We start from the raw sequence: 26,375 nt of genomic DNA, 5'->3' as shown, positions 1-26,375 counted from the left end.
CCCCCACTATCCACTATAATCACTATGTTGAATATAATATCAGCCCCCACTATAATCCTACTATAATCACTATGTTGAATATAATATCAGCCCCCACTATCCACTATAATCACTATGTTGAATATAATATCAGCCCCCACTATAATCACTATGTTGAATATAATATCAGCCCCCACTATCCACTATAATCACTATGTTGAATATAATATCAGCCCCCACTATAATCACTATGTTGAATATAATATCAGCCTCCACTATAATCACTATGTTGAATATAATATCAGCCCCCACTATAATCACTATGTTGAATATAATATCAGCCCCCACTATAATCACTATGTTGAATATAATATCAGCCCCCACTATAATCACTATGTTCTGTTACCTACTGTACAGACACTAGGCTACAGTAGCAGAGATGTTACCTACTGTACAGACACTAGACTACAGTAGCAGAGATGTTACCTACTGTACAGACACTAGACTACAGTAGCAGAGATGTTACCTACTGTACAGACACTAGGCTACAGTAGCAGAGATGTTACCTACTGTACAGACACTAGGCTACAGTAGCAGAGATGTTACCTACTGTACAGACACTAGACTACAGTAGCAGAGATGTTACCTACTGTACAGACACTAGACTACAGTAGCAGAGATGTTACCTACTGTACAGACACTAGACTACAGTAGCAGAGATGTTACCTACTGTACAGACACTAGACTACAGTAGCAGAGATGTTACCTACTGTACAGACACTAGACTACAGTAGCAGAGATGTTACCTACTGTACAGACACTAGACTACAGTAGCAGAGATGTTACCTACTGTACAGACACTAGACTACAGTAGCAGAGATGTTACCTACTGTACAGACACTAGACTACAGTAGCAGAGATGTTACCTACTGTACAGACACTAGACTACAGTAGCAGAGATGTTACCTACTGTACAGACACTAGGCTACAGTAGCAGAGATGTTCTGTTTGACTCCTCATATCAGTACACCTTGATGGAAACAGGAAGTCAGCATGGTCTATAACGTTTAACCCCTCCTATCAGTACACCTTGATGGAACCAGGTTAGTAATGTTTGACCCCTCCTATCAGTACACCTTGATGGAAGTCAGCATGGTCTATAACGTTTAACCCCTCCTATCAGTACACCTTGATGGAACCAGGAAGTCAGCATGGTCTATAACGTTTAACCCCTCATATCAGTACACCTTGATGGAACCAGGTTAGTAATGTTTGACCCCTCCTATCAGTACACCTTGATGGAAGTCAGCAGGAAGTCAGCATGGTCTTGATGGAAGTCAGTTCTGTAACCCCTCCTATCAGAACACCTTGATGGAACCAGTCAGCATGGTCTATAACGTTTGAACCCCTCCTATCAGTACACCTTGATGGAACCAGGTTAGTAATGTTTAACGTTTAACCCCTCCTATCAGTACACCTTGATGGAAACCAGCATGGTCTATAATGTTTGACCCCTCATATCAGAACACCTTGATGGAACCAGGAAGTCTGCATGGTCTGTAACGTTTAACCCCTCATATCAGTACACCTTGATGGAAGTCAGCATGGTCTATAACATTTAACCCCTCCTATCAGAACACCTTGATGGAACCAGGAAGTCAGCATGGTCTATAACGTTTAACCCCTCCTATCAGTACACCTTGATGGAAACAGGTTAGTAATGTTTGACCCCTCCTATCAGTACACCTTGATGGAAGTCAGCATGGTCTGTAATGTTTGACCCCTCCTATCAGTACACCTTGATGGAACCAGGAAGTCAGCATGGTCTATAACGTTTGACCCCTCATATCAGTACACCTTGATGGAACCAGGTTGACTAGTTGATGAACAGAGTTTCTGTAAAACTGCATGTTTTGGTTGTTCACCTCATGTTAGTTATAGTGACAAACCTGCTAGACTAATCTGACCAGGTTCTCTCCCGATGGACTAATCTGACCAGGTTCTCTCCTGGTGGACTGATCTGACCAGGTTCTCTCCCGATGGACTGATCTGACCAGGTTCTCTCCCGATGGACTGATCTGACCAGGTTCTCTCCCGATGGACTGATCCGACCAGGTTCTCTCCCGATGGACTGATCTGACCAGGTTCTCTCCCGATGGACTGATCTGACCAGGTTCTCTCCCGATGGACTAATCTGACCAGGTTCTCTCCCGATGGACTGATCTGACCAGGTTCTCTCCTGCTGGACTGATCTGACCAGGTTCTCTCCCGATGGACTAATCTGACCAGGTTCTCTCCTGCTGGACTGATCTGACCAGGTTCTCTCCTGGTGGATTGATCTGACCAGGTTCTCTCCCGATGGACTAATCTGACCAGGTTCTCTCCCGATGGACTAATCTGACCAGGTTCTCTCCTGCTGGACTGATCTGACCAGGTTCTCTCGATGGACTTCTGACCAGGTCCTCTCCCGATGGACTGATCTGACCAGGTTCTCTCCTGGACTGGACTGATCTGACCAGGTTCTCTCCCGATGGACTAATCTGACCAGGTTCTCTCCCGATGGACTGATCTGACCAGGTTCTCTCCCGATGGACTGATCTGACCAGGTTCTCTCCCGATGGACTAATCTGACCAGGTTCTCTCCTGCTGGACTGATCTGACCAGGTTCTCTCCCGATGGACTAATCTGACCAGGTTCTCTCCCGATGGACTGATCTGACCAGGTTCTCTCCTGCTGGACTGATCTGACCAGGTTCTCTCCCGATGGACTGATCTGACCAGGTTCTCTCCTGCTGGACTGATCTGACCAGGTTCTCTCCCGATGGACTAATCTGACCAGGTTCTCTCCTGGACTGGACCAGGTTCTTGATGGACTGACCAGGTTCTCTCCTGGTGGACTGATCTGACCAGGTTCTCTCCCGATGGACTAATCTGACCAGGTTCTGATGGACTGACCAGGTTCTGGACCAGGTTCTCCCGATGGACTGATCCCAGGTCTCTCCCGCTGGACCTGACCAGGTTCTCTCCCGATGGACTAATCTGACCAGGTTCTTCCCGATGGACTAATCTGACCAGGTTCTCTCCCGATGGACTAATCTGACCAGGTTCTCTCCCGATGGACTGATCTGACCAGGTTCTGATGGACTCTGACCAGGTTCTCTCCCGAATGATCTGACCAGGTTCTGGTTCTGGACTAATCTGACCAGGTTCTCTCCTGCTCTGATCTGACCAGGTTCTCTCCCGATGGACTAAAATGTGGAAATTCTCTCCTGGTACTGTAAATGGACTGATCTGACCAGGTTCTCTCCTGCAGGAAGCCTTGTATTTATAACATGTTGTACAGGGGTTTGGGTGTATATGGATTTAATAAACATCGATGAATCATTTTCTATCTGTTACTAGCTGTGTTGGTACATTCATTCAGGGCCAGTTCCCCAGATTAAGTCCTGGACTGCAGATTGAACATTGAACTTGTTTTTCAGTCCAGGGATGAATCTGTGTCTGGGAAACAGGCCCTGAATGTTTTAAACATTTCTGCATGTACAAGTATTAACAGTAAAAAAATTGTCTTCATACAACAACAACATTAACCATGTTACAAGACAGATTGCTGGACCCCTGCAGTCCATGATGGTACGGTCCTGTTCATATTCTTCTAGCCTTGCGAGGGCGACAACCATTGTGTGGTACGGGGGTGTTGTCTGTGATGGACACAACCTCCAATCCTCCCATGGTCAGACCCTTGATGGCAGACTGCACACAAGAGAGAAATGCATCAGAACCGAGTCAAAACGTCTTTTCCTCATCTCTACAAGATTCTGACATTCAAAACCAGATGTTTAATTAACCAGGTAAATTGACTGAGAACACATTCAAATTTAAAGCAATGACCTGGGGTATTGGGAAATTGTTTTAGACCAGAGGAAAAAGTGACTCCTACTGGCCCTCCAACACCACTTCCAGCAGCATCTGGTCTCCCATCCAGGGACTGACCAGGACCAACCCTGCTTAGCTTCAGAAACAAGCCAGCAGTGGGATGCAGGGTGGTATGCTGGTTAACATAGTGGGATACAGGGTGGTATGCTGCTGGTTAAAGCCAGCAGTGGGATGCAGGGTGGTCTGCTGCTGGTTAACATAGTGGGATGCAGGGTGGTCTGCTGCTGGTTAACATAGTGGGATGCAGGGTGGTCTGCTGCTGGTTAACATAGTGGGATGCAGGGTGGTCTGCTGCTGGTTAACATAGTGGGATGCAGGGTGGTCTGCTGCTGGTTAACATAGTGGGATGCAGGGTGGTCTGCTGCTGGTTAACATAGTGGGATGCAGGGTGGTCTGCTGCTGGTTAACATAGTGGGATACAGGGTGGTCTGCTGCTGGTTAACACAGTGGGATGCAGGGTGGTCTGCTGCTGGTTAACACAGTGGGATGCAGGGTGGTCTGCTGCTGGTTAACACAGTGGGATGCAGGGTGGTCTGCTGCTGGTTAACATAGTGGGATGCAGGGTGGTCTGCTGCTGGTTAACATAGTGGGATGCAGGGTGGTCTGCTGCTGGTTAAAGCCAGCAGTGGTATGCAGGGTGGTCTGCTGCTGGTTAACACAGTGGGATACAGGGTGGTCTGCTGCTGGTTAACATAGTGGGATACAGGGTGGTCTGCTGCTGGTTAACATAGTGGTATGCAGGGTGGTCTGCTGCTGGTTAACACAGTGGGATACAGGGTGCTGCTGCTGGTTAACACAGTGGGATGCAGGGTGGTCTGCTGCTGGTTAACAAAGTGGGATGCAGGGTGGTCTGCTGCTGGTTAACACAGTGGGATACAGGGTGGTCTGCTGCTGGTTAACACAGTGGGATACAGGGTGGTCTGCTGCTGGTTAAAGCCAGCAGTGGTATGCAGGGTGGTCTGCTGCTGGTTAACACAGTGGGATACAGGGTGGTCTGCTGCTGGTTAACACAGTGGGATACAGGGTGGTCTGCTGCTGGTTAACACAGTGGGATACAGGGTGGTCTGCTGCTGGTTAAAGCCAGCAGTGGGATACAGGGTGGTCTGCTGCTGGTTAACACAGTGGGATGCAGGGTGGTCTGCTGCTGGTTAACATAGTGGGATACAGGGTGGTCTGCTGCTGGTTAACATCTAGTGGGATACAGGGTGGTCTGCTGCTGGTTAACATAGTGGGATACAGGGTGGTCTGCTGCTGTTAACACAGTGGGATCTATATTTTCAGGGTGGTCTGCTGCTGGTGAGATGCTGGGATACAGGGTGGTCTGCTGCTGGTTAACACAGTGGGATACAGGGTGGTCTGCTGCTGGTAAACTGCTGGGATACAGGGTGGTCTGCTGCTGGCAAACTGCTGGGGTAACCTCAGAGTGGGGAGATGCATCATGTGAACACTATCTCTACGGTATGAATTCTGCATTTCATCAGAAGGTTCTCACCAAGCGTCCAGGACCCAGACCTTTCACCAACACGCGAACAAACGTCACCCCCACCGCTGTGGCCTTCTGCCCAGGAGGAGAAGAATACAAGACCATTCATCAGGAAACACAAATCACCTTTTTGCCAGTTTGTTTTAGGCTCTAGTGCCATCTAGTGGAGATAAGATGTCTCTGTGTTCTTGTCTGAGCCAGACAGATACTACATGATCTATATATCACCTGGACATGTTTACATGGAGGGGACTATTGATGTTTCCATGGTTCCACACGATGTTCTCATCTTGGACCTGGACATGTGTACTGGAGGGGGACATTAATATATATATATCACCTGGACATGTGTACTGGAGGGGGACATTAATATATATATATCACCTGGACATGTGTACTGGAGGGGAGACATTAATATATATATCACCTGGACATGTGTACTGGAGGGAGACATTAATATATATATCACCTGGACATGTGTACTGGAGGGAGACATTAATATATATATCACCTGGACATGTGTACTGGAGGGAGACATTAATATATATATATATCACCTGGACATGTGTACTGGAGGGAGACATTAATATATATATATATCACCTGGACATGTGTACTGGAGGGGGACATTAATATATATATCACCTGGACATGTGTACTGGAGGGAGACATTAATATAAATATATCACCTGGACATGTGTACTGGAGGGAGACATTAATATATATATCACCTGGACATGTGGAGGGAGACATACTGGAGGGAGACATTAATATATATTTATCACCTGGACATGTGGAGGGAGACATACACCTGGAGGGAGACATTAATATATATATATCACCTGGACATGTGTACTGGAGGGGGACATTAATATATCAGTTATTCACATCACTGTCTGTCAGCTTACTTGTTATATGTGGCTTTGATATGTGCTATTGGCAACTCCTCGTACTTCTTCCCAGCCCATCTCAGCACACTGTCCTGGCCAGGCATCGGGGGGAGGTGACTTAGAGAGGAGGAAGAAACATGGGAAAACTGTTGGAAACGTGACAATATTGAGCAAAGACTGTTGTAGACACGTCTCGGTGAAACATAAGATATTACTAGTTAATGTCCCGTTGGTAGGAGTCTTAAAATCGTAGATGGCCCAGTTTGTTTAATGTCCCGTTGGTAGGAGAGTCTTACATCGTAGATGGCCCAGTTTGTTTAATGTCCCGTTGGTAGGAGAGTCTTACATCGTAGATGGCCCAGTTTGTTTAATGTCCCGTTGGTAGGAGAGTCTTACATCGTAGATGGCCCAGTTTGTTTAATGTCCCCAACTTTCGGGTTGGAGCGAGCAGTCGCATCCGCATTTCGGTCCGCAGGTAGTATAACTTTTCATTACATTTCATCACATTTCATTATAGTACAACGGTTTGATTTGTCTAATCTTAGCAATTTCTTCTTAGCTAGCTACATAGCCGTCTTTGTATCAAAGATAATTGCGTAATTATCGTAATTCGTCGTTCTAACGTAGTCTACATCTGCCCAGCAGCTAGCCAGCTAGCAAACGTCTATCGAATAGCAGCACTGTAGAAACTATTACACTCAACTGAACGACTTGATTCGTGTAGTGTTAGCTAGCTACATAGTTGTCTTTGCTGTCTTCATATCCAAGATAATTGTGTAGTTTAGAGTGTGTAGTCTTAGAGTGATTATCCTAATTTACCGAGGTTAGCTAGCCAGCTATTTGTCGTCCTTAACGTAGGAGACACTGCTAGCTAGCCAACAGCTAGCCAACGTCTTCTGAATAGAACTCAACAACCCGGTCGCATTCCGCTTCGCTCCACATGTAGTATCACATTTTCATTTCATTTCATTACAGTACAACGGTTTGATTTGTTTGATCGTAGCTAGCTACATAGCTAGCTACATAGCCGTCTTTGTATCAAAGATAATTGTGTAGTCTAGAGCGATTTTCTAGGTTAGCTAGCCAGCTATTGTCGTTCTTTTAACGCAAACGTAATCAACACTGCTAGCTAGCCAGCTAGCCCCGAATAGCAGCACTGTAGAAACTATTACACTCTACGGAACGACTTGATTAGTGTAGTGTCAACAACGCAGCCACTGCCAGCTAGCCTACTTCAGCAGTACTGTATCATTTTAATCATTTTAGTCAATAAGATTCTTGCTACGTAGCTTAACTTTCTGAACATTCGAGACGTGTAGTCCACTTGTCATTCCAATCTCCTTTGCATTAGCGTAGCCTCTTCTGTAGCCTGTCAACTATGTGTCTGTCTATCCCTGTTCTCTCCTCTCTGCACAGACCATACAAACGCTCCACACCGCGTGGCCGCGGCCACCCTAATCTGGTGGTAGCCTCTGGAACTGCCGATCTGCGGCCAACAAGGCAGAGTTCATCTCAGCCTATGCCTCCCTCCAGTCCCTCAACTTCTTGGCACTGACGGAAACATGGATCACCACAGATAACACTGCTACTCCCACTGCTCTCTCTTCGTCCGCCCACGTGTTCTCGCACACCCCGAGAGCTTCTGGTCAGCGGGGTGGTGGCACCGGGATCCTCATCTCTCCCAAGTGGTCATTCTCTCTCCCCTTACCCATCTGTCTATCGCCTCCGTTGAATTCCATGCTGTCACAGTTACCAGCCCTTTCAAGCTTAACATCCTTATCATTTATCGCCCTCCAGGTTCCCTCGGAGAGTTCATCAATGAGCTTGATGCCTTGATAAGCTCCTTTCCTGAGGACGGCTCACCTCTCACAGTTCTGGGCGACTTTAACCTCCCCACGTCTACCTTTGACTCATTCCTCTCTGCCTCCTCCTTTCCACTCCTCCTCTTTTGACCTCACCCTCTCACCTTCCCCCCCTACTCACAAGGCAGGCAATACGCTCGACCTCATCTTTACTAGATGCTGTTCTTCCACTAACCTCATTGCAACTCCCCTCCAAGTCTCCGACCACTACCATGTATCCTTTTCCCTCTCGCTCTCATCCAACACTTCCCACACTGCCCCTACTCGGATGGTATCGCGCCGTCCCAACCTCCGCTCTCTCTCCCCCGCTACTCTCTCCTCTTCCATCCTATCATCTCTTCCCTCTGCTCAAACCTTCTCCAACCTATCTCCTGATTCTGCCTCCTCAACCCTCCTCTCCTCCCTTTCTGCATCCTTTGAATCTCTATGTCCCCTATCCTCCAGGCCGGCTCGATCCTCCCCTCCCGCTCCGTGGCTCGACGACTCATTGCGAGCTCACAGAACAGGGCTCCGGGCAGCCGAGCGGAAATGGAGGAAAACTCGCCTCCCTGCGGACCTGGCATCCTTTCACTCCCTCCTCTCTACATTTTCCTCCTCTGTCTCTGCTGCTAAAGCCACTTTCTACCACTCTAAATACCAAGCATCTGCCTCTAACCCTCTCACACTGCCCTACCCTGTGCTCTGACCTCTTTCTCCCCTCTCTCTCCAGATGAAATCTCGCGTCTTGTGACGGCCGGCCGCCCAACAACCTGCCCGCTTGACCCTATCCCCTCCTCTCTTCTCCAGACCATTTCCGGAGACCTTCTCCCTTACCTCACCTCGCTCATCAACTCATCCCTGACCGCTGGCTACATCCCTTCAGTCTTCAAGAGAGCGAGAGTTGCACCCCTTCTGAAAAAACCTACACTCGATCCCTCCGATGTCAACAACTACAGACCAGTATCCCTTCTTTCTTTTCTCTCAAACTCTTGAACGTGCCGTCCTTGGCCAGCTCTCCCGCTATCTCTCTCAGAATGACCTTCTTGATCCAAATCAGTTAGGTTTCAAGACTAGTCATTCAACTGAGACTGCTCTTCTCTGTATCACGGAGGCGCTCCGCACCGCTAAAGCTAACTCTCTCTCCTCTGCTCTCATCCTTCTAGACCTATCGGCTGCCTTCGATACTGTGAACCATCAGATCCTCCTCTCCGAGTTTGGCATCTCCGGCGCGGCCCACGCTTGGATTGCGTCCTACCTGACAGGTCGCTCCTACCAGGTGGGGTGGCGAGAATCTGTCTCCTCACCACGCGCTCTCACCACTGGTGTCCCCCAGGGCTCTGTTCTAGGCCCTCTCCTATTCTCGCTATACACCAAGTCACTTGGCTCTGTCATAACCTCACATGGTCTCTCCTATCATTGCTATGCAGACGACACACAATTAATCTTCTCCTTTCCCCCTTCTGATGACCAGGTGGTGAATCGCATCTCTGCATGTCTGGCAGACATATCAGTGTGGATGACGGATCACCACCTCAAGCTGAACCTCGGTAAGACGGAGCTGCTCTTCCTCCCGGGGAAGGACTGCCCGTTCCATGATCTCGCCATCACGGTTGACAACTCCATTGTGTCCTCCTCCCAGAGCGCTAAGAACCTTGGCGTGATCCTGGACAACACCCTGTCGTTCTCAACTAACATCAAGGTGGTGGCCCGTTCCTGTAGGTTCATGCTCTACAACATCCGCAGAGTACGACCCTGCCTCACACAGGAAGCGGCGCAGGTCCTAATCCAGGCACTTGTCATCTCCCGTCTGGATTACTGCAACTCGCTGTTGGCTGGGCTCCCTGCCTGTGCCATTAAACCCCTACAACTCATCCAGAACTCCGCAGCCCGTCTGGTGTTCAACCTTTCCAAGTTCTCTCACGTCACCCCGCTCCTCCGCTCTCTCGACTGGCTTCCAGTTGAAGTTCGCATCCGCTACAAGACCATGGTGCTTGCCTACGGAGCTGTGAGGGGAACGGCACCTCAGTACCTCCAGGCTCTGATCAGGCCCTACACCCAAACAAGGGCACTGCGTTCATCCACCTCTGGCCTGCTCGCCTCCCTACCACTGAGGAAGTACAGTTCCCGCTCAGCCCAGTCAAAACTGTTCGCTGCTCTGGCCCCCCAATGGTGGAACAAACTCCCTCACGACGCCAGGACAGCGGAGTCAATCACCACCTTCCGGAGACACCTGAAACCCCACCTCTTTAAGGAATACCTAGGATAGGATAAAGTAATCGTAGATGGCCCAGTTTGTTTAATGTCCAGTTGGTAGGAGAGTCTTACATCGTAGATGGCCCAGCTGTAGGGAGAAGGCAGAATGATTGAGAGCTGTAGGGAGAAGGCAATGTTAATTAGCTATCTAGAATGCTCTGTACACCTGTGTGTCACCGAAACTCAGGAAGTGGAGCTGAATTATAGTTTTGCTGGATGGATCTGGGCAAAATGGACTTTTATTTTGAAGGATTGTTTCTCGCTGATGACACAGAGTTGGGATTGTAGCTCACATGAGCCTGTTGTGAGCGAAGCGATTGGCTGAGAGCTGTAGGCAGAACGGCTGAGAGCTGTAGGCAGAACGGCTGAGAGCTGTAGGCAGAACGGCTGAGAGCTGTAGGCAGAATGGCTGAGAGCTGTAGGGAGAAGGCAGAATGGCTGAGAGCTGTAGGGAGAAGGCAGAATGGCTGAGAGCTGTAGGCAGAATGGCTGAGGGCTGTAGAGAGAAGGCAGAATGGCTGAGAGCTGTAAGGAGAAGGCAGAATGGCTGAGAGCTGTAGGGAGAAGGCAGAATGGCTGAGAGCTGTAGGGAGAAGGCAGAATGGCTGAGAGCTGTAGGCAGAAGGCAGAATGGCTGAGAGCTGTAGGCAGAAGGCAGAATGGCTGAGAGCTGTAGGCAGAAGGCAGAATGGCTGAGAGCTGTAGAGAGAAGGCAGAATGGCTGAGAGCTGTAAGGAGAAGGCAGAATGGCTGAGAGCTGTAGGCAGAATGGCTGAGAGCTGTAGAGAGAAGGCAGAATGGCTGAGAGCTGTAAGGAGAAGGCAGAATGGCTGAGAGCTGTAGGGAGAAGGCAGAATGGCTGAGAGCTGTAGAGAGAAGGCAGAATGCCACCTAGTCAGAGCTAGTGTTACCTGAAGTCTTTGGGTATTTTCCCAGGTGTGGCTGAGACACTGACATCCTCTTGCAACGTGACAGCACTGGAGGACACTGCTCTCTGCAGACCGCTGGTTCCACAACTATAACAGAGAATAAACCAATCAGCACACTGCTCTCTGCAGACCGCTGGTTCCACAACTATAACAGAGAATAAACCAATCAGCACACTGCTCTCTGCAGACCGCTGGTTCCACAACTATAACAGAGAATAAACCAATCAGCACACTGCAGACCGCTGGTTCCACAACTATAACAGAGAATAAACCAATCAGCACACTGCAGACCGCTGGTTCCACAACTATAACAGAGAATAAACCAATCAGCACACTGCTCTCTGCAGACCGCTGGTTCCACAACTGGCTAACAAGTGTTGATAAATCAACCGGTTCATGTTGAGACAGTCCAGTAACTGCCCAGATCATCTAGTGAACAGGAATAGAAACACCACATGTGAAGGTGTTGGTTTCATGAGCTGAAATAAACAATCCCAGAAAAAGCTAATTTGTTTTTACATCCCTGTTAGTGAGCATTTCTTCTTTGCCAAGATAATCCACCTGACAGGTGTGGCATATCACGAAGCTTTTTGAGTTGGAGGCGTGGCCACACAGTCATGGGTGAACAGGGAGTACAGGAGGGGGCTGAGCACCCACCCTTGTGGGGCCCCTGTGTTGAGGATCAGCGAATTGAAGGTGGAGTTTCCTAACTCCGCCACCTGGGGGTGGCCCGCCAGGAAGTCCAGGCCCCAGTTGCACAGGGCGGGGTTGAGACCCAGGGCCTGGAGCCTAACGATTAGCTTGGAGGGTACTATGGTGTTGAATGCTGAGCTATAGTCAAAGAACAGCATTCTTACATGCATAGTCCTCTTGTCCAGATGGGACAGGACAGTTTAATTGCCATCACAGGAGCGTGATTGCACTGCACAACCAATTTATTTAAAAAATGAATAAATGGCTGCACCCCTGCCCCGTAATCCATAGATTAGGGAATAATTCATGTGTTCCAATTAACTATTTTCCTTATATGAACTGTAACTCAGTAAAATCATGTTGCGTTTATAATTTTGTTTGGTATAGATAGATAACAAGGTAGCTGATAGGTTGAATGAAATGTAGCAAACTGGCAGTATAATTAAATCGGCAAAGGTCTTTGTCTAGTTTAAAGTACTAGACTACAACTAGCATCATAAAATAATGTTATCTATCTAGCTGTCAATTGCATGCATGGGATTTCGTATAAAAAACGAGATACTTACATTGAGCCTCCTGCATTGAAGGAACCAGCAACCTGTTGGCAGGCACTCCTGACAGACTTAGATAATATACAGTTTAACTTATACATGATTAGCTAATATGATTTAGCTACTAGAAACCAACAAGTCAACCAGCGTTACACAACAACATGTGTGACATTGAGGAGGTTTCCAATAGACAGCACAGTCACAAAGTCAAAAATGGGCTATATCGTAAAGATTCATGACAACATAAATGTGTTTTTTGGTCTTAATTCAAGGTTAGGATAGGCATACGGTTAGCAGTGTGGCTAGGTTTAAAACATATTTTAAGAAGGTATATTGTAGAAATAGACGGTGTTTTTGACTTTGTGATTGTAGTAACTAGCGACGAGCCATTTAGTATGACGCGTTTCCTGGAATAGTACATTATTAATAATGTGGGGGAGCGAATGATTAGAAAATATTTTGTTCTAAAATCTTATGCATAAACTTTTTTTATTTCTACACTAAATGTATCTAAGATCAATAAAAAAATATGTTTCAATGAATTATCTCAATGTTAAATATTTTATATTTCAAACTACATTTATCTTCTATTTCCTCTACCCCTTTTTCCGTAGCATAATCTCTCCCTTCTTCGCAGAGGATTGTGGGTGGAAACTGGAGAATCAAGATGGCAGCGCCCTGCTCGAGGATGGCGAATCGCCCTTTATGGCAATTTATTACAAACGTCAGACGGACAGGGCTAAAACATACAGGAGTTCGTCACATTTCTCTCGGTTCCGCTTGTCGAGCTGCGACTCAGACCGGAAGTAACACGGAAAGCGTCGCGTCGCCATGGAAGCTGTACGGGGCGGTGTGTCTCCAGAGGCTGCCTGTCATATCACAGGACCGGAACCCGATCGAAGACCAATTCGCTGAGCTCATGCATCAGGTAAATGTGTTTCCATTCACATGTCAATGGCTGTTGTCACCAGTGAATAGTCAGAGGTGGTTTGCTGACCGCGGTCCTGAAGTGGATGTGCAGGCCAATGCAGGTCTTTGCTTCAAGCCTTGCACTCTACACATATTCAACCAATCAACTTCCAAGACTAGTTCAGGAGTAACATTTAATTAAAAAACAGTCCTCATCGGCACATGAACCTAAAATAATGTAGGCCTATGCAAATGCTTCGAACCAAAAAGAGTCAACTGTAGGCCTACTGGCATTAATTTACTTGTTGGATGGATTTGGATGCATTGGTGTCTAGTGATGTTGGTGTCTAGCTGTAGGCTAGGTGTCTAGTGATGTTGGTGTCTAGTGATGTTGGTGTCTAGTGATATTGGTGTCTAGCTGTAGGCTAGGTGTCTAGTGATGTTGGTGTCTAGTGATGTTGGTGTCTAGTGATGTTGGTGTCTAGTGATGTTGGTGTCTAGTGATGTTGGTGTCTAGTGATGTTGGTGTCTAGTGATGTTGGTGTCTAGCTGTAGGCTGGTGTCTAGTGATGTTGGTGTCTAGTGATGTTGGTGTCTAGTGATGTTGGTGTCTAGTGATGTTGGTGTCTAGTGATGTTGGTGTCTAGTGATGTTGGTGTCTAGTGATGTTGGTGTCTAGTGATGTTGGTGTCTAGTGATGTTGGTGTCTAGTGATGTTGGTGTCTAGCTGTAGGCTAGGTGTCTAGTGATGTTGGTGTCTAGTGATGTTGGTGTCTAGTGATGTTGGTGTCTAGTGATGTTGGTGTCTAGTGATGTTGGTGTCTAGTGATGTTGGTGTCTAGTGATGTTGGTGTCTAGTGATGTTGGTGTCTATTGATGTTGGTGTCTAGTGATATTGGTGTCTAGCTGTAGGCTAGGTGTCTAGTGATGTTGGTGTCTAGCTGTAGGCTAGGTGTCTAGTGATGTTGGTGTCTAGTGATGTTGGTGTCTAGTGATGTTGGTGTCTAGTGATGTTGGTGTCTAGGTGTAGGCTAGGTGTCTAGTGATATTGGTGTCTAGTGATGTTGGTGTCTAGCTGTAGGCTAGGTGTCTAGTGATGTTGGTGTCTAGTGATGTTGGTGTCTAGCTGTAGGCTAGGTGTCTAGCTGTAGGCTAGGTGTCTAGCTGTAGGCTAGGTGTCTAGTGATGTTGGTGTCTAGTGATGTTGGTGTCTAGCTGTAGGCTAGGTGTCTAGTGATGTTGGTGTCTAGTGATGTTGGTGTCTAGTGATGTTGGTGTCTAGTGATGTTGGTGTCTAGCTGTAGGCTAGGTGTCTAGTGATGTTGGTGTCTAGTGATGTTGGTGTCTAGCTGTAGGCTAGGTGTCTAGTGATGTTGGTGTCTAGCTGTAGGCTAGGTGTCTAGTGATGTTGGTGTCTAGCTGTAGGCTAGGTGTCTAGTGATGTTGGTGTCTAGCTGTAGGCTAGGTGTCTAGTGATGTTGGTGTCTAGCTGTAGGCTAGGTGTCTAGTGATGTTGGTGTCTAGCTGTAGGCTAGGTGTCTAGCTGTAGGCTAGGTGTCTAGCTGTAGGCTAGGTGTCTAGCTGTAGGCTAGGTGTCTAGCTGTAGGCTAGGTGTCTAGTGATGTTGGTGTCTAGTGATGTTGGTGTCTAGTGATGTTGGTGTCTAGCTGTAGACTAGGTGTCTAGTGATGTTGGTGTCTAGTGATGTTGGTGTCTAGTGATGTTGGTGTCTAGTGATGTTGGTGTCTAGTGATGTTGGTGTCTAGTGATATTGGTGTCTAGCTGTAGGCTAGGTGTCTAGTGATATTGGTGTCTAGCTGTAGGCTAGGTGTCTAGCTGTAGGCTAGGTGTCTAGTGATGTTGGTGTCTAGTGATGTTGGTGTCTAGTGATGTTGGTGTCTAGTGATGTTGGTGTCTAGTGATGTTGGTGTCTAGTGATGTTGGTGTCTAGTGATGTTGGTGTCTAGTGATGTTGGTGTCTAGTGATGTTGGTGTCTAGTGATGTTGGTGTCTAGTGATGTTGGTGTCTAGCTGTAGGCTAGGTGTCTAGTGATGTTGGTGTCTAGTGATGTTGGTGTCTAGTGATATTGGTGTCTAGTGATGTTGGTGTCTAGTGATGTTGGTGTCTAGTGATGTTGGTGTCTAGCTGATGCTGGTGTCTAGCTGTGTCTAGTGATGTTGGTGTCTAGTGATATTGGTGTCTAGCTGTAGGCTAGGTGTCTAGTGATGTTGGTGTCTAATGATATTGGTGTCTAGCTGTAGGCTAGGTGTCTAGTGATGTTGGTGTCTAGTGATGTTGGTGTCTAGGTGTAGGCTAGGTGTCTAGTGATATTGGTGTCTAGTGATGTTGGTGTCTAGCTGTAGGCTAGGTGTCTAGCTGTAGGCTAGGTGTCTAGTGATGTTGGTGTCTAGTGATGTTGGTGTCTAGCTGTAGGCTAGGTGTCTAGTGATGTTGGTGTCTAGCTGTAGGCTAGGTGTCTAGTGATGTTGGTGTCTAGCTGTAGGCTAGGTGTCTAGTGATGTTGGTGTCTAGTGATGTTGGTGTCTAGCTGTAGGCTAGGTGTCTAGTGATGTTGGTGTCTAGTGATGTTGGTGTCTAGCTGTAGGCTAGGCATCTAGTGATGTTGGTGTCTAGCTGTAGGCTAGGTGTCTAGTGATGTTGGTGTCTAGTGATGTTGGTGTCTAGTGATGTTGGTGTCTAGTGATGTTGGTGTCTAGCTGTTGGTGTCTAGCTGTAGGTGTGTCTAGCTGAGGCTAGGTGTCTAGTGATGTTGGTGTCTAGCTGTAGGCTAGGTGTCTAGTGATGTTGGTGTCTAGCTGTAGGCTAGGTGTCTAGTGATGTTGGTGTCTAGTGATGTTGGTGTCTAGTGATGTTGGTGTCTAGTGATGTTGGTGTCTAGCTGTAGGCTAGGTGTCTAGTGATGTTGGTGTCTAGTGATGTTGGTGTCTAGCTGTAGGCTAGGTGTCTAGTGATGTTGGTGTCTAGCTGTAGGCTAGGTGTCTAGTGATGTTGGTGTCTAGCTGTAGGCTAGGTGTCTAGTGATGTTGGTGTCTAGCTGTAGGCTAGGTGTCTAGTGATGTTGGTGTCTAGCTGTAGGCTAGGTGTCTAGCTGTAGACTAGGTGTCTAGCTGTAGGCTAGGTGTCTAGCTGTAGGCTAGGTGTCTAGTGATGTTGGTGTCTAGTGATGTTGGTGTCTAGTGATGTTGGTGTCTAGTGATGTTGGTGTCTAGTGATGTTGGTGTCTAGTGATATTGGTGTCTAGCTGTAGGCTAGGTGTCTAGTGATGTTGGTGTCTAGTGATGTTGGTGTCTAGTGATGTTGGTGTCTAGTGATGTTGGTGTCTAGTGATGTTGGTGTCTAGTGATGTTGGTGTCTAGTGATGTTGGTGTCTAGTGATGTTGGTGTCTAGCTGTAGGCTAGGTATCTAGTGATGTTGGTGTCTAGTGATGTTGGTGTCTAGTGATGTTGGTGTCTAGTGATGTTGGTGTCTAGTGATGTTGGTGTCTAGTGATGTTGGTGTCTAGCTGTAGGCTAGGTGTCTAGTGATGTTGGTGTCGAGTTGTCTAGTGATATTGGTGTCTAGGGTTGAGAGGGTGACGTCTCTGTGATATCCTCGGGGTTGAGAGGGTGACGTCTCTGTGATATCCTAGGGGTTGAGAGGGTGACGTCTCTGTGATATCCTAGGGGTTGAGAGGGTGACGTCTCTGTGATATCCTCGGGGTTGAGAGGGTCTCTGTGATATCATAGGAGTTGAGAGGGTGACGTCTCTGATATCCTCGGGGTTGAGAGGGTGACGTCTCTGTGATATCCTCGGGGTTGAGAGGGTGACGTCTCTGTGATATCCTCGGGGTTGAGAGGGTGACGTCCCTGTGATATCCTAGGGGTTGAGAGGGTGACGTCTCTGTGATATCCTAGGGGTTGAGAGGGTGACGTCTCTGTGATATCCTAGGGGTTGAGAGGGTGACGTCTCTGTGATATCCTAGGGGTTGAGAGGGTGACGTCTCTGTGATATCCTCGGGGTTGAGAGGGTGACGTCTCTGTGATATCCTCGGGGTTGAGAGGCTGACGTCTCTGTGATATCCTCGGGGTTGAGAGGCTGACGTCTCTGATATCCTAGGGGTTGAGAGGGTGACGTCTCTGATATCCTAGGGGTTGAGAGGGTGACGTCTCTGATATCCTAGGGGTTGAGAGGGTGACGTCTCTGTGATATCCTAGGGGTTGAGAGGGTGACGTCTCTGATATCCTAGGGGTTGAGAGGGTGACGTCTCTGTGATATCCTCGGGGTTGAGAGGGTGACGTCTCTGTGATATCCTCGGCGTTGAGAGGGTGACGTCTCTGTGATATCCTCGGGGTTGAGAGGGTGACGTTTCTGTGATATCCTAGGGGTTGAGAGGGTGACGTCTCTGTGATATCCTAGGGGTTGAGAGGGTGACGTTTCTGTGATATCCTAATCCCAGATGGAGCTGGAGAGAAGCTTGCTGTCGGATCATGAACAGAGGCTCCTTGAGGACTCAGAACGTATGACTCGTAAACAGGCAGACAACTATGATTCAGATGAGGAGGAGGCAGACTACGGTGGCCAGGAGACCATCACCGCTCAGGACCAGGAGGACACCTGGGAACAGAAACTCAAACACTTCCAACCTGCTCTCAGAGACAGAGGTAGGAGTCAGAGAGGTTGTCCTTCATGGCACCCTATTCCCTATGCACTGACTCGACAAAACATTAGGAACAAATCAAATAATAAATCACATGTTATTGGTCACGTGCTTCATATCAACAGGTGGAGACTAACAGTGAAATGCTTCATATCAACAGGTGGAGACTAACAGTGAAATGCTTCATGACCAACAGGTGGAGACTAACAGTGAAATGCTTCATAAACAACAGGTGGAGACTAACAGTGAAATGCTTCATGTCAACAGGTGGAGACTAACAGTGAAATGCTTCATAAACAACAGGTGGAGACTAACAGTGAAATGCTTCATGTCAACAGGTGGAGACTAACAGTGAAATGCTTCATATCAACAGGTGGAGACTAACAGTGAAATGCTTCATAAACAACAGGTGGAGACTAACAGTGACACGCTTCATAAACAACAGGTGGAGACTAACAGTGAAATGCTTCATAAACAACAGGTGGAGACTAACAGTGAAATGCTTCATAAACAACAGGTGGAGACTAACAGTGAAATGCTTCATAAACAACAGGTGGAGACTAACAGTGACATGCTTCATAAACAACAGGTGGAGACTAACAGTGAAATGCTTCATAAACAACAGGTGGAGACTAACAGTGAAATGCTTCATAAACAACAGGTGGAGACTAACAGTGAAATGCTTCATAAACAACAGGTGGAGACTAACAGTGAAATGCTTCATGAACAACAGGTGGAGACTAACAGTGAAATGCATCATGGCCAACAGGTGGAGACTAACAGTGAAATGCTTCATATCAACAGGTGGAGACTAACCAGTGAAATGCTTCATGAACAACAGGTGGAGACTAACAGTGAAATGCTTCATGACCAACAGGTGGAGACTAACCAGTGAAATGCTTCATGACCAACAGGTGGAGACTAACCAGTGAAATGCTTCATGAACAACAGGTGGAGACTAACAGTGAAAAGCTTCATGGCCAACAGGTGGAGACTAACAGTGAAATGCTTCATGACCAACAGGTGGAGACTAACCAGTGAAATGCTTCACGACCAACAGGTGTAGACTAACAGTGAAATGCTTCACGACCAACAGGTGTAGACTAACAGTGAAATGCTTCATGACCAACAGGTGGAGACTAACAGTGAAATGCTTCATATCAACAGGTGGAGACTAACCAGTGAAATGCTTCATGGCCAACAGGTGGAGACTAACAGTGAAATGCTTCATGTCAACAGGTGGAGACTAACAGTGAAATGCTTCATAAACAACAGGTGGAGACTAACAGTGAAATGCTTCATAAACAACAGGTGGAGACTAACAGTGAAATGCTTCATAAACAACAGGTGGAGACTAACAGTGAAATGCTTCATGTCAACAGGTGGAGACTAACAGTGAAATGCTTCATATCAACAGGTGGAGACTAACAGTGAAATGCTTCATAAACAACAGGTGGAGACTAACAGTGACATGCTTCATGTCAACAGGTGGAGACTAACAGTGAAATGCTTCATATCAACAGGTGGAGACTAACAGTGAAATGCTTCATGTCAACAGGTGGAGACTAACAGTGAAATGCTTCATATCAACAGGTGGAGACTAACAGTGAAATGCTTCATGTCAACAGGTGGAGACTAACAGTGAAATGCTTCATAAACAACAGGTGGAGACTAACAGTGAAATGCTTCACGACCAACAGGTGGAGACTAACAGTGAAATGCTTCATGGCCAACAGGTGGAGACTAACAGTGAAATGCTTCATGAACAACAGGTGGAGACTAACAGTGACATGCTTCATAAACAACCGGTGGAGACTAACAGTGAAATGCTTCATAAACAACAGGTGGAGACTAACAGTGAAATGCTTCATGGCCAACAGGTGGAGACTAACCAGTGAAATGCTTCATAAACAACAGGTGGAGACTAACAGTGAAATGCTTCATAAACAACAGGTGGAGACTAACAGTGAAATGCTTCATAAACAACAGGTGGAGACTAACAGTGACACAGTGCTTTATCCATAGAGTCCTACAGTTAATGCAGTCATCTCCAGATAGCTGGGTGGGACAACAGCTCAGTCGTAGTAACAACATTTTCCCTCAAGGTAGTTATCAGTCAACACAGTCGGTGATATTAGGAAAATACATTGACTGTCAAACTGACCTGTAACTCTGTGCTTCAGATGTAGGTGGGACACCACTGGGCTCGGTGGAGAGGTGTCTAGGAGACAGCCTGGTCCAGCAGACTGTCAAACTGACCTGTAACTCTGTGCTTCAGATGTAAGTGGGACACCACTGGGCTCAGTGGAGAGGTGTCTAGGAGACAGCCTGGTCCAGCAGACTGTCAAACTGACCTGTAACTCTGTGCTTCAGATGTAGGTGGGACACCGCTGGACTCAGTGGAGAGGTGTCTAGGAGACAGCCTGGTCCAGCAGACTGTCAAACTGACCTGTAACTCTGTGCTTCAGATGTAGGTGGGACACCGCTGGGCTCAGTGGAGAGGTGTCTAGGAGACAGCCTGGTCCAGCAGACTGTCAAACTGACCTGTAACTCTGTGCTTCAGATGTAGGTGGGACACCGCTGGACTCAGTGGAGAGGTGTCTAGGAGACAGCCTGGTCCTGCAGACTGTCAAACTGACCTGTAACTCTGTGCTTCAGATGTAGGTGGGACACCGCTGGACTCAGTGGAGAGGTGTCTAGGAGACAGCCTGGTCCTGCTGGTCCAGCAGACTGTCGGTAAAGAGACCATCTGGCTGCTCCCTCAGGCCCAGTGGGAGGCAGGGGAGACTCTCCGACAGACAGCAGAGAGAGGCCTCTGCAGCCTGCCAGGTCAGCTGTGTGGTGGTACTGGAGCCCTATCTAGTGCACTACTTTATAGGCCCTGGTCAAAAGTAGTGCTCTGAATTAGGGGGACAATTTGGGGGATGCAGTGTTTCCTCTGTCAGACATTTCCATCAGGTTTCCAACACCTTCTCTAGTGCTGGACTCTGGAAGATTCCAGAAATATCTAGCTGGCACATGCTTTAGCAGAAGATCTAATCAATATTATTGATCAGGGCTCTATATCTAACTATTCTAGTTCTGTATCATGATAGAGCCCTTCACCTCAACACTGTACTGGTACATCAGTAAAGACTCTACATTCTGTGTTCTCCAACTCCGTTCTAACGCCAAGTTTGTTCTTGGTTCCAGAGGCTGATTTCAAGGCTACGTTCCTTGGCAACACCCCCTGTGGAGTGTACAGGTACGCATTCCCCAAAGAGGTCCGGACAGAGCGCTGCGTGGGAGCCAAGGTCTTCTTTTTCAAAGCTCTCCTGTCCGCTGGTTCAGCCCGTCAGAAAGATCCTTTCCTGACTGCTGGTTCAGCCAATCAGAAAGAACCTTTCCTGTCCTCTGGTTCAGCCAGTCAGAAAGAACCTTTCCTGTCCGCGGGTTCAGCCAATCAGAAAGAACCTTTCCTGTGGGTGAAGAAGACTGAACTGCAGGAATACCTGAAGCCACCTTACTTGGAGAAGGTTGACCGCTTCATCCTCAACCTGTGATTGAGCTGATGGAGAAGATGAGAGCTGATGGAGAAGATGTGATGAGAGGTTACGGATGTCTTTTTTAGAAACGTCCTCGTTGAGTCCTGGAAGTCATATTTCTGTCACAGCAACTGTTGTTTTCTCCTGTCCACTTGGTGTATAAGATGATTAAAGTTTATAATTTGTTCCAACATATAAACCATTCAGTGTTGTCTGTGGGCCTATATCCCAGAGGATAGAAAGCTAGTCTCTTTGCCTGTGTGTTGTTCTATGCAAACAGTGTATTTTCCTGTTCTCCACTAGATGGCAGTAGTGAGACAGGAGAGGCTGGTCAGAACCGTGTATTGTCCTGTCCACTAGATGGCAGTAGTGAGACAGAGGCTGGTCAGAACAGTGTATTGTCCTGTCCACTAGATGGCAGTAGTGAGCCAGAGACTGGTCAGAGAGCGTCTCTACAGTCGTGGCCAAAAGTTGAGAATGACACAAATATACATTTTCACGAAGTCTGCTGCCTCAGTTTGTATGATGGCAATTTGCATATACTCCAGAATGTTATGAAGAGTGATCAGTTGAATTGCATTTTATTACAAAGTCCCTCTTTGCCATGCAAATGAATTGAATCCCCCAAAAAACATTTCCACTGCATTTCAGCCCTGCCACAAAAGGACCAGCTGACATCATGTCAGTGATTCTCTCGTTAACACAGGTGTGAGTGTTGACGAGGACCAGGCTGGAGATCTCTCTGTCATGCTGATTGAGTTCGAATAACAGACTAGAAGCTTCAAAAGGAAAGTAGAGCTTGGAATCATTGTTCTTCCTCTGTCAATCATGGTTAACTACAAGGAAACACGTGCCTTCATCATTGCTTTGCACAAAAAGGACTTCACAGGCAAGGATATTGCTGCCAGTAAAATTTCACCTAAATCAACCATTTATCATCATCAAGAACTTCAGCGAGAGCGGTTCAATTGTTGTGAAGAAGGCTTCAGGGCGCCCAAGAAAATCCAGCAAGTGCCAGGACCGTCTCCTAAAATTGATTCAGCTGCGGGATCGGGGCACCACCAGTACAGAGCTTGCTCAGGAATGGCAGCAGGCAGGTGTGAGTGCATCTGCATGCACAGTGAGGCGAAGACTTTTGGACGATGGCCTGGTGTCAGGAAGGGCAGCAAAGAAGCCACTTCTCTCCAGGAAAAACATCAGGGACAGACTGATATTCTGCAAAAGATACAGGGAGGACTGGGGTAAAGTCATTTTCTCTGATGAATCCCCTTTCCGATTATTTGGGGCATCCAGAATAAAGCTTGTCCGGAGAAGACAAGGTGATCGCTACCATCAGTCCTGTGTCATGCCAACAGTAAAGCATCCTGAGAACATTCATGTGTGGGGTTGCTTTTCAGCCAAGGGAGTGGGCTCACTCACAATTTTGCCTAAGAACACAGCCATTGTCACGACTTCCTCTGAAGTTGGTTCCTCCCCTTGTTAAGGCGGCGTTCGGCGGTTGGCGTCACCCGTCTTCTAGCCGATCGATCCACTTTTCATTTTCCATTTGTTTTGTCTTGTCTTCCCACACACCTGGTTTCAATTCCATCATTACGTGTTGTGTATTTAACCCTCTGTTCCCCCCATGTCCTTATCCGTTTATTTTGTAAGTGATTGTACACGTTATTCTGGTGTGGGTTTTGATTGTTCTGTTTCCGATTGTTTTTATGATTAAACTGCGCCTGACTTCTCTGCCGCCAGTAGGCCGCCAGTAGGCCGCCAGTAGGCCGCCAGTAGGCCGCCAGTAGGCACCCCTTCCAGCCACATAAAGACACTGAGGCAGCAGACGTTGAAGATTAATATGTTTGTCATTCTCACATCTGTTAGACACAACTGTATATTAGGCCCAGAGAACATTGTGATGCACTTTGACCCTCTCAGATTCAACTGTCCTTTCACTAATGCTAGAAATATCCCCTTTTCCACTGGTGTTAAGTACTTCACTAAAAATGCTTTAAAGTTCTACTTAAGTAGTTTTTTAAGGGTATCTGTACTTTAGTTTAATATTTATATTTTTTACTTTTACTTCACTATATTGCTAAAGAAAATAATATACATTTTCCCTGACACCTAAAAGTTCTTGTTACATTTTCAATGTTTAGCAGGACAGGAAAATGGTCCAATTTACACACTTATCAAGATAACCCTACTGTGGTCATCCCCCTACTGCCTCTGATCTGGAGGACTCACTAAACAGAGAACATCCCTGGTAATCTACTGCCTCTGATCTGGAGGACTCACTAAACAGAGAACATCCCTGGTCATCCCTACTGCCTCTGATCTGGAGGACTCACTAAACAGAGAACATCCCTGGTCATCCCTACTGCCTCTGATCTGGAGGACTCACTAAACAGAGAACATCCCTGGTCATCCCTACTGCCTCTGATCTGGAGGACTCACTAAACAGAGAACATCCCTGGTATATTGGTTCCTAACTCCCCTGAAAAGTTGAATATCACGGGGGCTGTTCGATGCTAATGCAGAACGCCATAGGATGTTTTTATGTTGGTTAAGGGCAGTCAGGTCTGGGGGGAACCAAGGGCTATATCTGTTCCTGGTTCTACATTTCTTGAAAGGGGCATGCTTATTTAAGATGGTTAGGAAGGCATTTAAAAAAAAATAACCAGGCATCCTCTACTGACGGGATGAGATCAATATCCTTCCAGGATACCCCGGCCAGGTCGATTAGAAAGGTCTGCTCGCTGAAGGGTTTCAGGGAGCGTTTTACAGTGATGAGTGGAGGTTGTTTACCGCTGACCCATTATGGATGCAGGCAATGAGGCAATGATCGCTGAGATCTTGGTTGAAGACAGCAGAGGTGTATTTAGAGGGGAAGTTGGTTAGGATGATATCTATGAGGGTGCCCGTGTTTAAGGCTTTGGGGTTGTACCTGGTAGGTTCATTGATCATTTGTGTGTGATTGAGGGCATCAAGCTTAGATTGTAGGATGGCTGAGGTGTTAAGCATGTTCCAGTTTAGGTCGCCTAGCAGCACGAGCTCTGAAGATATATGGGGGGCAATCAGTTCACATATGGTGTCCAGAGCACAGCTGGGGGCAGAGGGTGGTCTATAGCAGGCGGCAACGGTGAGAGACTTGTTTTTAGAGAGGTGGATTTTTAGAAGTAGAAGTTCAAATTGTTTGGGTACAGACCTGGATAGTAGGACAGAACTCAGAACTACCCTAACTAAATTATTATATACCCTAACTACCCTAACGTAAATGATTATACATCCTAACTAAATGATTATATACCATAACTACCCTAACCTAAATGATGATATACCATAACTACCCTAACCTAAATGATTATATCCTAACTAAATGATTATATACATAACTACCCTAACCTAAATGATTATATACCATAACTACCCTAACTAAATGATTATACATCCTAACTAAATGATTATATACCATAACTACCCTAACCTAAATGATTATATACCATAACTACCCTAACTAAATGATTATACATCCTAACTAAATGATTATATACCATAACTACCCTAACTAAATGATTATACATCCTAACTAAATGATGATATACCATAACTACCCTAACCTAAATGATTATATACCATAACTACCCTAACTAAAATATTATATACCATAACTACCCTAACCTAAATGATTATATACCATAACTACCCTAACTAAATGATTATATACCATAACTACCCTAACTAAATGATTATACATCCTAACTACCCTTGTACGCCCAACTCCACTTTTCGAAAGCTGCAGAACCACAGTTTATGCAAGATGTAAACAGTCTGTTTCTAAAAACTCCACTGTAAGCACTTCTTCCAAGGGCTTTCCTTAGTTAATGCTTCCCAATATTATCTCTCTCTCTGTCAACGATGGTACTGAGTAGACCTCTTAACATCTCATAGGTGTGCATCCAAAATGGCACTCTATTCCCTATATAGTGCACTACTACCCAATGGACCCTGGTCTAAAGTAGGGCACTATACAGGGAATAGGGTGCCATTTGGGATTCATACTTAGTGCTATTACCAGAAGGAGGTAGAGTGCATGGATCCATCTTTATTTACTTGTATATTATAGTGTTTACATATGACCCGAAGGAGATATTAGTTGTTGTGAGGTTGCTGAGCAAGACACTCCTAACACAATCCCTTTCCAAATTAAATTTAAATGACCTCTCACCTCATAAACAGGGGCTGTTAATTCATAATTCAGTGCTGAGCCAGGGGATGAGAGAGAGATCCACTGATTCTGTCCATCCTGGGCCCTCAGGGGCGGCAGGGTAGCCTAGTGGTTAGAGCGTTGGACTAGTAACCCGGAAGGTTGCTAGTCCAACAGGCAGTTAACCCACTGTTCCCAGGCCGTCATTGAAAATAAGAATTTGTTCTTAACTGACTTGCCTGGTTAAATAAAGGTAAAATAAAAATCTATATATGGCCAGCTATGTAATCTTTAACATTGGTTTACAATGCAGTAGATGTTGTTCAATTGGTAACATACATTTGTCTTCTTCTAATGTCTTTAACAACTTCCTCTGGCTGAAATCCCGTTAACGGGATCAATTTGATAACAGCCAGTGAAAGTGCAGGGCGCCAAATTCAAACAACAAAAATTTCATAATTAAAATTCCTCAATCAAAATCTCATAATTAAAATATAATATATAATAATAATAATATATAATATAATTAAAATTCCTCAA

General features: G+C 46.4%; 2 protein-coding genes across 2 annotated transcripts; one reads left to right on the top strand and one right to left on the bottom strand.

Moving 5' to 3' along the window:
• Window positions 1–3,323: 3,323 nt before the first annotated feature.
• Window positions 3,324–12,941, bottom strand: LOC124020608 (28S ribosomal protein S11, mitochondrial-like). The gene is made up of 6 exons (XM_046335845.1): window positions 12,570–12,941; window positions 11,293–11,397; window positions 6,306–6,404; window positions 6,240–6,252; window positions 5,407–5,472; window positions 3,324–3,731 (listed from the first exon to the last, which is right to left on the bottom strand). The coding sequence occupies exons 1-6, from the start codon at window positions 12,653–12,655 to the stop codon at window positions 3,624–3,626; spliced, it is 477 nt and encodes a 158-aa protein (XP_046191801.1). The 5' UTR covers window positions 12,656–12,941; the 3' UTR covers window positions 3,324–3,623.
• A 233-nt stretch (window positions 12,942–13,174) lies between these two features.
• On the top strand, window positions 13,175–21,839 carry LOC124020603 (39S ribosomal protein L46, mitochondrial-like). The gene is made up of 4 exons (XM_046335842.1): window positions 13,175–13,482; window positions 17,922–18,126; window positions 20,781–20,951; window positions 21,315–21,839. Exons 1-4 carry the CDS (start codon window positions 13,222–13,224, stop codon window positions 21,662–21,664), a joined length of 987 nt encoding a protein of 328 aa, XP_046191798.1. The 5' UTR covers window positions 13,175–13,221; the 3' UTR covers window positions 21,665–21,839.
• Window positions 21,840–26,375: the final 4,536 nt, after the last annotated feature.

Source organism: Oncorhynchus gorbuscha, unplaced genomic scaffold, assembly GCF_021184085.1.
Source record: "Oncorhynchus gorbuscha isolate QuinsamMale2020 ecotype Even-year unplaced genomic scaffold, OgorEven_v1.0 Un_scaffold_865, whole genome shotgun sequence".
In the NCBI taxonomy this organism is placed as follows: Eukaryota; Metazoa; Chordata; class Actinopteri; order Salmoniformes; family Salmonidae; genus Oncorhynchus; species Oncorhynchus gorbuscha.
The sequence above is the reverse complement of the archived record's forward strand: the minus strand, read 5'-3'. Positions and strand labels throughout refer to the sequence as shown.